General features: G+C 40.3%; 1 protein-coding gene and 1 pseudogene across 1 annotated transcript in view; one reads left to right on the top strand and one right to left on the bottom strand.

Annotated features, from left to right (window-relative positions):
• Window positions 1-2,642: 2,642 nt before the first annotated feature.
• Window positions 2,643-4,118, bottom strand: LOC102862809 (annotated as a pseudogene).
• A 6,435-nt stretch (window positions 4,119-10,553) lies between these two features.
• The window catches only part of ABCA9 (ATP-binding cassette, sub-family A (ABC1), member 9), a 77,482-nt gene continuing 77,062 nt past the window's right edge, over window positions 10,554-10,973 (top strand). Inside the window, exon 1 of the mRNA XM_006886254.1 lies at window positions 10,554-10,649. Coding sequence (XP_006886316.1) covers window positions 10,554-10,649 — 96 coding nt within the window. The remainder of the gene's footprint in view (window positions 10,650-10,973) is intronic.

Genomic DNA, 10,973 nt, shown 5'->3' with positions numbered 1-10,973 from the left:
TCTGGAGTAGCTTTTAACTTGCTTTGGTTTCAACTTTTCTATTCAACTCTCCCATGGTGCCTTCTACTAAATACATCTAATGGGAAAAGACCCGATTTTCCATGGTTTGCATGTTTTGCAATGTCCAGCCAACCATCTGCAGCTATGAACTCTCTGCCGGCTAAGGAACTGGCTGGGAGACAAAGAAATGGAAAACAGGACAGGAGTCATCATGTGAGCATGAAGTTTTTGGCAGCCTGGCTGAATTGAGACCATAATCCCCTTTGGAAATCAGTCTAACAGGGGACTATTCACAATAAACATGAAATTAAAAGCATGGTGGAGTAGTGGTTCCAGAAAAATGTGACTTTTTCTCCAGGACATGCACAGACCTATGTGTTTCTAGCTTCTTGTTCCAGCTTTCCCGGGAGTCAGTGAACCTCTAAGCCTGTGTTTGTTCTTGCACGTGGAAATGTAACAAACAGTTACAAATTGAGAAAGCCACTATTTGAGGAGCTTCTGAAAGCAGTAAGTTATTAGTAAATTGACTTAACTCTTCACATTTTCAGGATTTTTTTTATGTTGTGTGGCTAAATATCCAGAGTGAAAATGAAAATTTTCTACTTTATGACTGAAGCGTGTTTGGACAGACAGCACCCATTAATTACTCGGCTATTGAAATGGAAAGGAATGGAACTAGATGCTGCCGCTTTGCCAGCAGGAGCTATTGCTGGAATCATTTCTATTACTTAGTCTTGGTTTTGTTTTCCATTTTCTCCTAAGCCTTGGGAGGGATCCATGCTTTCCCCCTACGCTGAGTTTTTGATTGGTTTTAGCTGGCTTGAGAATATCATCATCATGAAAATGTGAGTCTCTAAGAAAATTTGTAGAATTCTGTATCTCATTTACTATGCAACGGTTCTTTCTTATCTATATAATCACAGTTCTATCTAACTGTAACATAGCTGGCTTTTTCTAACCAAATTACTCATTTTAGCCAATGTCATTTTCTATTCAGAGTGACTTAAAACATAATGTGTTAGATACTTCATTACAGTGCATTTTCTTCCCCTGCTGTTTGAGTTATGAAGGACAATGGAAGAGAGATCAATCTTAAAAATTAGAAACAAATAATTATATTCATGGCAGCTGGATTGCAGTAATTATTCTAATCAGGATGGATGGTGAAGAGATTGAGATTTTACACAGCTTTAGTTTGCTTGGTTCCATAGTCAACAGTCTTGGCACCAGCAGCCAGGAAATTAAAAGGCGCATTGCCATGGGAAAGTCTGCTGTTAGGGACCTCTCCAAAGTACTGAAGAGCAATGGTGTCTCTCTGGAGACTAAGGTGCGTCTGATACAGGCCATGGTCTTCTCAATTGCTTGTTATGCATCAGAGAGTTGGACAATGACTAAGGAGGACAGAAGGAGAATTGATGCCTTTGAGCTGTGGTGCTGGAGAAGAGTATTGAGAATACCATGGACTGCTAGGAAAACAAACAGATTTGTCCTAGAAAGGGTTAAACCGGGTGGCTCCTTGGAGGCAAGGATTCTGAGGTTCTGTCTAACATACTTTGGACGTGTTGTGAGGAGAGACCGGTCCTTAGAGAGGGACATCATGCTTGGGAGGGTGGAGGGACAGCGCAGGAGAGGAAGGCCCTCTATGAGATGGATTGATTCAGTGACTGGGATAATTGGGATGGGAGTATCAGAGACAGTGCGATTGGCACAGGACAGAGCAGAGTTTAGGGCTGTTGTACATAGGGTCGCTATGAGTCGCAAGCGACTCGACGGCACATAACAACAACAACAACAACAACATTAAAGAGTCTCTCATAGATACATCAGCTGGTAGCAGACGACCAGGCATTTGTGCAACATAGTTAAGCCTCTGACCTGGCGCCTGCCCCCCCCCCCCATTGATCTTCTAGTCTTAGATATAGAAGTTGAGTCTCAGTTGTAGTCTCCAGGCATTCACAATCTACATTGTAAGAGTTCATCCCCACTGCTGGCAAAGTCTTTTGTTCAGATCTTCCCATTTTCATATTTAACTCTGTACCTCCTCTGTGCTACAATGAGATGGGTCACAAAAGGCACCTCCAAGGACAGTTATTTTTGTGATTGTGTCTTATCCTCAGATCTTCACAATTCTTTGTTCTCGGTTCTCATGTTGCCATTTTCATTGTTTCAGTTTAGTTTTGGCTTGGTTTAGGGTGGGTTTTTTTGGTGGTTGTTGGTGGTGGTGTTTTTACTGTTGCTGTAAAGCATTTCCACAAACCCAGTAGCTTAATTTACCACAGCTTTATTGTTTTGGAGTTCTAGAGGCCAAAGCCTGACACAAGCCTCCTTAGGCTAAAGCCAGGATGTTGGCAGGGCGAGGTTTCTTTCTGGAGACACTAGAATGCCCATTGCTTTGATTTTTCTAGCCTTTAGGGGTTGCTTGTGTTCTTTTTTTATATATATATGTGTATAATAAAAGAGCTTTATTAACAAGGAGGGTGAAATTCACAAGCTACAAATACAGGTTTTTGCAAACTTTTCTGTGGCGTTTTTAAAAACTGGTCAGAGGGCCTTAGAGCCAGTTCAACACTCAATAGCTATTTCTGTTTATACACGGCTGAATGTTTTTATTCCAAAACATTCTACTTTTGCAGACAAGTCAACTAGAGAAAATAAGTTAACACGATCATTTGAACTGGCTGCCTACATACTAGACAGGGCTTGTTTCTATTTTTTAGTTTCTTTGCACATGTAAAGCACACCATAAGATGTCCTGTTTTGCCATGGACAACGCAACCATTTTTAGGTCGATCTTGACAAATCACACAAGGTTCAGTGGCAACAGGGCGAGAAGTCACTTTCACACTTTCTTCTTTGCTTTGGGTCTCTTCCTTCTCAAATTCTTTGACATCTTGGCTGCTCAAAAGGCTACTAGAGGTTGATGGCTGGGAATAGTCCTCACTTTCTTGAGAGTGGGAGGCCTGTGTGATGTTATCATCATTTTCCTCAACATCTCACTCTTTGGAGTCAGTCACTGTAGTCTTTTTACAATCAGGAACACCAAAACCTTCTTATTCCTGTGCTGTGCTTTCTAGTTTGTTGCTCTCAAGCATTTCCTCTTTGTCTTTCCTTTTATCTTCATTAAACCAATTCTCACGAAGTGCCCAACATCTATTACAATGTGGTGGAAGAGGGGGATTCATTTCATTGCATGAAGTACATTTCCAATAGTCAGCTAATGAAATTTCAGGGACATCTTCAAATGAATCTGTATCACTCTCTTCTGCTTGATACACAGTAACTCAATAAACCTCATCATCTTCATCCGAGAGTTCCTGTCCTTCTTCGCTAAGGTTATAACCTTCTGAATCAATAGATTCAACTTCAAATTATACACTGAATTGATCTGAAACTGTTTTCCTGCTCTAACCAATTAGTAGAATGTTCACCTTCACCAGCATCAAGATCCGGTTTTGACGGCGTTTCTGTTGACTCACTGCTGCTGCTTCTTTCACAACATATCTCCCTTATGACACACAGTGCGACACTTTCACCGAAGGAAAGGGAAACATTGTCAGATCTGTGTCGTTTTCTTTGTACTTCACTGGACAGTTCATTTGAATTTAGTTCTGTCTCACTTTTTCCTCTCCTCCTAGATGAGGTAGTTGGTCCAGAAATCAAATTGGAAGATGATGGTTTCTCTTCCTGTAACTCTTGCACAGAGTCCTTTTGATCACTCCTGTCTTCAAGATGACACCTGTTTTCACTCACAGATGTGCCAGAATCTAATGGTTCCTGCTGATTGACTACTATCAAATTTCTGTAGATCATCGTATAGATTTTCCTGTGGTCTTTTACAGAGAAGCTTGACTCACCAAACAGATCCCCTAGAAGATCATTTGAACAATATACCGTATGTTGTTGTTTTTCATCATATAATCGCTTAGACATAATATATTGGCCTAGATAAAATAGAACCTCTTTCATAGTATAGGTGTCCTTTTGTGCACCAACAGATTTTAACAACTTCAAAAGCAATGTTTTGGTCTAACCAGGGTCTCTTGTTCTGAAGCAGGAATCTGGGAGGTACTTGGAACAGCATCATCGGCAGCGGGCACAGACATTCCGGTATTGCACATTTGCCTCGATCAGTGCAAGCGCGAACGGGACTGTGGTCACGAAATAACTAGAACTGGGAGAGGGCATGGCTTTTAAATAGCCCCAGCTGGAGACAAGTCCGGGCTTAGCTCCGCTGACGGCAGACTCGGAACGTGTCCGAACTTGATCAGCCCAAGAGGAAAAGCTGAGTTAACCTGCTATCCAACAGGCCTGGTTTCGCCCAGAGGCGGTACCGGACAGACTGCAGGGCGGGCACCTGCCGTCATTCAGACTCCCTGCCCGGAGGGGACCGCAGACCCACCGCTTGTGTTCTTTGACTTGACCTTCATCTCCATCATCCACATCAACTGCTGGTTGAGTCTGTCTCACGTTCCATCATTCTGACCTCCTCCTGTCCTCCCTGTTATTTGTTGGGGAGTTAAGAGAAAGGTCACTGGTTCAAATCCACCAGCTGCTCCACAGGAGAAAGATGGGCATCCTCCGTCCATAATTTACAGCCTGAGAAATCCAATGGAGAATCACTTTGAGGCATGTTTGACTCAACAGCCGTGGGTTGAGTTTGTTTTGTGTGAACACTGAGCCTACTCAGATAATCCAGGGTAATCATGCTGTCCTAATCCGATGGTTGGCAATCGTAATTTCATGTGCAGCCTTAATCTTCATTTGCCGTTTACATGAATGTTTCTCATGCTCCAGGACGAGAATACGGACATCTTTAAGGAATCATTACTCTGCCTACTGCGTTCCTTCAATGATCCCTTGCCTTTCAGAGTTGACTAGCAGCCACAGGCAATAACAAACGCATTATCTTTTGCTGGCCTCATTTATTGACGTTGATCTGAATGCATATCAAGTCTTAAAGGCTCCACCACATAAAGGAAACTTTGTAATTGTTCCAGAAGAAGGTGGTAAGGATCTGTATCATATGGTACACAAGATTCGGAATTTTCTTCCCTCGATTATTTTAAGTAGATAATATATACTTGGGGGCAGGTGAGAGAGAGAAGGGTGTGGGCTGAAACAACCAGAAAGGAAAAAAAATAACAAAAACCAAAACCACCTTCTTCCCTTCCTCCCTCCTTTGTGGCCCAGTCAGTCCTTGTTTCCTACTGCTGGAGGCTACAAATAGTACCAGTTATTAAATATTATTCTGAACCATAGGAAATTACTTTTTGAAAAGAAAAAACATCTTTGAAAAGCTAGAGGGGTCAGGGCAAGAAGGGAAGAGCGCCGTGAATTGGATTGCATTAGTGGCTTCAACAAGGGACTGCAGCTTAGCAGAGACTAGGGGGACGGCGCAGGGTAAGGCAAGGTTTGCATCTGTTGTTCACAGGGTCACTACAAGGCAAAGTCCACTCACCTAGAACAGCAATGTAGCTGCAAATATTTATTCAGCAGCATTGTCAAAGGTGATAGCAGGCTGTGCAACAGATACATTGCAAAATCCCAGTGGTTATCCAACTTTCATTGTGTAACAGTCTGATACCAACGTTTCTGGCTCCCTGCTTCATGTGTTCCTAGCTCTCTCATTATTTCCATGTGTTTTCATCTTCTTCTAAAATTTGTGAAAATCCTGAAAAATCTTTTGCATCATACAGAGATTCTGGGTTATTTACTTCTCATTTCTATCTCCTTTTCTTGTTGAAGGTTTACTTTTCCCCCTCAAGTTTATTTACGTTACTGATGTTAATTTTTAAAAAATCATAGACATTGTCTGCATCTGAAAGATAGCTTTCCCTTTTTTATGTTCCAGTATTCAAGGTAATGACCATACAGACTAAAGCCTGTGAGTAGGCATCTCTGGGGGATGCCTCCTGAAACTGGCAAATACTGGCCCGGAAACTGGTAGAGTCTCTGGCCTTGTATTGCCAGAGTGTTGATGGAAACAGCCACTGGTTCTACAGCAACGTGGTTCACAGTGATCAAGGGCTTGCTATTCAGAGCTCAGTAATCTAGGCTACAGTCCTGATAGTGTGTTAAGCAAGTCACTTCACCACTGTACCTCATTACCCTCATGGAGATGAATATCCCCTTCAAAGTTTTATTGTGAGAAGCTAATTCATTCATTAATATAAAGCAAATAGAACTTCCCAAGACATAGGAAAGCATCAAATTAATTAGTGGGGTTTTTTCTCCCCAATTTCCCATTATCAAGCTACTCTTCTTAGTCTTTTCATTCCAAAAGCTCTTCAAATTTTCTATCAGATTTTTCTCTCCACTTCTCTTAGGGTTTTGTAAGATTACACAGGTTGGGTTTTGTTTTGTTTGTTTGTTTGGGTGGTTGACTTGGTTTTTATCTCAACAGTAAAAGATCAGGCAAATTACATTCTTGAGTTCATGGCACATCAAAATTACTGATACATCTTGTTTTGATTGTTGGTATCCATTTCCAACTTCTGTTTCTGATTCTACGCCCATTCACTTTCCCATTTTCTGTAGAAGACTTTTTTATTTTATTTGGTGGAAATTCTTCGATTTCTTGGTAGGTTGGGTCCATTGTTTTTGTTTTTGAAAATTCATAGATTTTTAAAAATTGGTTCAAGTTTTTGTGTAAAATGTATTTTTTGTGATGTATTAATGAACATAAGTATTATTGTGCTATAAATAGCATCAATGTTTCCAAGTTTTTTTAATAGGCATTGTGAGCTTTTAAAAATGTCCTTCTATCCACCAGCTACTCTGCTGAAGAAGGAGGGGCCATCTCCTCATGTTCCAGTCAGATCTGATTTGATGGTTCACACTCACACAATAATAAAATAAAAAATAAAAAAATTAAAAGTGACCTTCTAGTTTATTCTGAAACTCATCAGAATGTGGAACTTACATTTTCAAATTTGCTTGTTCAAATTTGGGTCTAAATTTGTTGTTGTTGTTGTTGTTATATGCCGTCGAGTCGCTTGCGACTTATAGCAACCCTATGTACATTATTCCTTCTCATTCTCTTTCTCCTTGTCTTATTTTTCTCTGAATTCTATCCTAACAACAAATCCTTTTATTCTTGGAGTTTTTTTTCTTCTCTTGTTTGATTTTTGTCAACATTTCTTGAATGGGTTTGCATACAATAATTCATTTGCTTTGTGTTTCATTTATATATGTTGTGCTTTATACAAGCATTCACATACCTTGAATTTTATATAAATAATTGTTCATCTATGCCTATTATTTCCCTGTCTTTTCGAGTACCCATTTAATCTGCACACAAACCCCCCATCTGCTCCCTCAACCCTGCTGTGCCATAGATTTACACCCTTCCTCTTTTTACACCTCTTCCCCCTTTCTGGACATTTATATACATGTTACTGGTTAACCTTCTATTTTTACAATAATGGTCATAGGCAGTATTTTTCCCTATGAAAGTGAGTTAGTTCACTCAGCATAATGCTCTATAGACTCTACCATGTTATTCAGTATTTTACAAAATTGTTGTTTCTTAGTGCTGTATCGTATTCTGTTGCATTGTGCTTTTTCTTTACACTGATGCCTTTGAGCTGTGGTGCTGGAGAAGAGTGATGAATATACCATGGACTGTCAGGAGTACAAAACAGGGTCGTCCTGGAGACGTTGAAACTAAGCTGCTTCTTTGGATGATTTTACACTTGATCTTAGGCAAAAGGCCGAGAAGCGATGGAGGCAATGATTTTGAGGCTTCATCTGACATACTTTGTATGTGTTACAAGGAGGGACCAGTCCTTGGAAAGGGACGTCATGTTTGGGAGGGTGGAGGGACAGAGAAAGAACATCAATGAGATGGGTTGATTTAGTGAATGGAGTATTAAGGGGAGGTGTGTCAGAGACAGTAAAGTCAGCACAGGATAGAGCAGGTTTTAGGGCTATTGGACATAGTAGGGTCATTATGCATCGCAAGCAACTTGATGACACATAACAACAACAACATGTTGTTATGTGGGACCCAATAGTTTCGGGTTTTTTTTTTTTCATAGTACTCTATGGCTTGTATCAAGCAAAATTTGTTTTCCACCATCCCACTACAATAATCTGCATTGTAATAAATATCCTTACAGATATACCCACGTGAACTCATATAAGCATTTTCATAGCACACGTCCCAGGACTAGAATTTATTAATGGTAGGATGTGGTGGTGGTGGTGGTTGTTAGGTGTTATCAAACCTGCTCAAACTCACAGTGATCCTATGTATAACAGAACAATACTAAAAAATCAGGTTCACTGATGTCATCCGATTCTCCTTCCTGGTGATGCTATAGGACAGTGTAGAACTTCCTTCCCCACAGGGCTTCCAATGCTGAAAGTCTTTTCAGAAGTAGAGTGCACCGTCTTTCTTCCATAGAGAGACTGATGCTTTCAAACAATTTGTGCTTTTGTTTAGCAACCAAGTGCTCTACTGACTGTTTCTGGTTAGTGACCAAGTGCTTAAATGACTGTGTCTGCTTAGTGACCAAGTGCTTTAATGACTGTCAAGTGCCATAGAAGCAGCCCTGACTCCTAACGACTCCTCTACCACAGCACAAATCCCTGCTCAGTTCTCCACCAGCTGTACGATCTCTGTTGTGTTTCAACACATTGTAGTCACCGTGTCAATCTACTCCCTGAAGTTCCTCCTCTCTTTATTTCTCCTCAATTCTCACAGCGTGATGGCCTTTTGCAAAGATTCCCCTCTCTTGACAATACTCCCAAAGCACGTGCGAGGCAGTCTCACCATTCTCACCTTTAAGGAGCACTGCAGCTGCACTTCTTCCTAGATGTTGTTGCTGTTGTTAGAACTGCAGAGTTTCACAGCTGAACACCTGCCCCAAGCGGGTTTTCAGAGGCAGTAAGTTGCACAGGAGGAGACTGCCCACCTTTCTCTCATGGAGCAACTGGTGGGTTTGAACTGTATACCTTTGGGTTGCCAGAGTACAATTCCTTACCTCTAAGCCACAAGAGCTACATGATATTTTCCATCTTAGTTAAGTTCTTAGGTGCCAATATGACTCATAGCAACCCTACGAACAACATATCTGAACCCTGTCTTATCCTGTGCCATCCACACACTTCCTGACACACTAGAGCCCATTGTGCGGTTATTGTCTCAATCTACCTGGTCAACGGTCTTCTTCTCCTTCACTGACCCTCCCTCCCTCCACCTTTCCGAGCATCATGCCCCTCTCCAAGGAACAGCCCCTCCTAGCAACATGGAAGTCCATGCTAAAAGAAATATTCTTTGACACCACCAAAAATTCACAGTCATTAATTATTCTTCATTTCTCTTTATTCACTCTGCAACTTTTACACACATCTGAAGCAACTGAAATGCAATGGCTTGGACCAGGTGCACCTTAGACTTTAAACTGGCATTCCTGCTCTTTTAGCATTGAAAAAAGGTCCTTGGCAGGAGATTTACCCAGTGCAGTTCATCTTTGAATGTCTTGACTGCTATTTGCAAGGGTGTTGATTGTGAATTTAAGAAAAAAAAAATGAAACTTGACAATGTCAGTCTTTTCTCCATTTATCATGATGTTGCCTATTGTTCCAGTTGTGAGGATTCTGGGTGTTGTATTTTTTGGTTTTGTGTGTGTGTGTGTGTGTGTGTGTGTGTGTGTGTGTGTGTTTTGGTGGTGTTGTTTTTTTAAACACTGGGATATAATACATGCTGATGCCTCTTCAGTAACTGCTTCAAGTTTTCTTTACTTTCACCAAGCAAGGCTGTGCCATATACATTCTGAAGATCTTTCACTGGCAGAAACTTGATCCCAGTCATGTTATTGAAGGAGATTCTATTTTGAAGAGGTGACTCCTTCTCAGTAATGTTTTTAGTGTCTTGCACCACAAAGGCCACATCTTCTGGCAGCATATCAGACAATGTTCCTCTATTCGTAGAATTTTCCAGGTCATGTTATTTCAGAGGTGGATGGCCAATCTTGCTTTCTACCTGGTTTGGTTTAAGCTGGAAGCTTTGCTGAAACTTGCTCACCACAGTTGGCCATGCTGGTATTTGACATATTTGTGCTGTAACTTCTAGCCTCAGAGCAGCATGCAAACCTTCACAGTAAGACACACTGACAGACGAGTCAGTTTCCTTGAAATATTGCAACCAATATTCAGTCGGACTCCTTTGAATCGGTAGCAACAAACAGCTCACCAAAATGGTGAGAAAAGTCTATGTTGCATTAGTAGTACATGAAATCTTCTCTGTCTCCAGCAGAAAAAAATTAATCATGTTTGTGTTCTGAACAACACTTGGCACTGTATAAATTTCATTAGGCCAACAAGAGAAAAGAGATATCTTATTATTGTCTATTTGTTGTCATTTTATTTCTTACAATATGAATGAATGAGAATATCTTTCATGTGTTTTTAAACCATTTGGCGTTCTTAGTTGCTAGACATGTAGTTGAAGACAGCTGTTACGAGTTTTTGTTTTATTGCATGTTTTCTATTTCAGACCTTTGTATATACTTCTTTTAACTCCCTTTCTGAAAATTAAACAGGTCAAGATGAGCAAACGACATCTGAGTGTGGTACAGCAAACATGGGCCCTTCTTTGCAAGAACTTTCTGAAGAAATGGAGAATGAAAAGAGAGACTCTATTGGTATGGTTCAGAGCATATGCATGTAAATTTATTATCCTCATTATTTAACATTTAGTATATACTCCATTTTCAATCTTTCAATAAACAGGCTAGAGTTTTTTTATTTTGAGGATCTGATATTATTGCAAAAAAGACTGTTTAAAATATATAATTATTGACAGCTTCTAGCTGAAAGCAAAGAATACTAAAATATGTCTATTTGTGCTTAATTGACTTTGCAAATCTTTTTTTGTTTTGTTTTTTAATTTTTTATTTATTTTTTTATTTCAATGAACATCTGCAGAGATTTTGGAATTCCAATCATTCATTGTTGCACTTTTCTCC

This window comes from Elephantulus edwardii, unplaced genomic scaffold, assembly GCF_000299155.1.
Source record: "Elephantulus edwardii isolate Elephantulus edwardi_28Jun2011 unplaced genomic scaffold, EleEdw1.0 scaffold00048, whole genome shotgun sequence".
NCBI lineage: Eukaryota > Metazoa > Chordata > Mammalia > Macroscelidea > Macroscelididae > Elephantulus > Elephantulus edwardii.
Note: the sequence above shows the minus strand (reverse complement) of the source record. Positions and strands in the feature narration are given on the sequence as shown.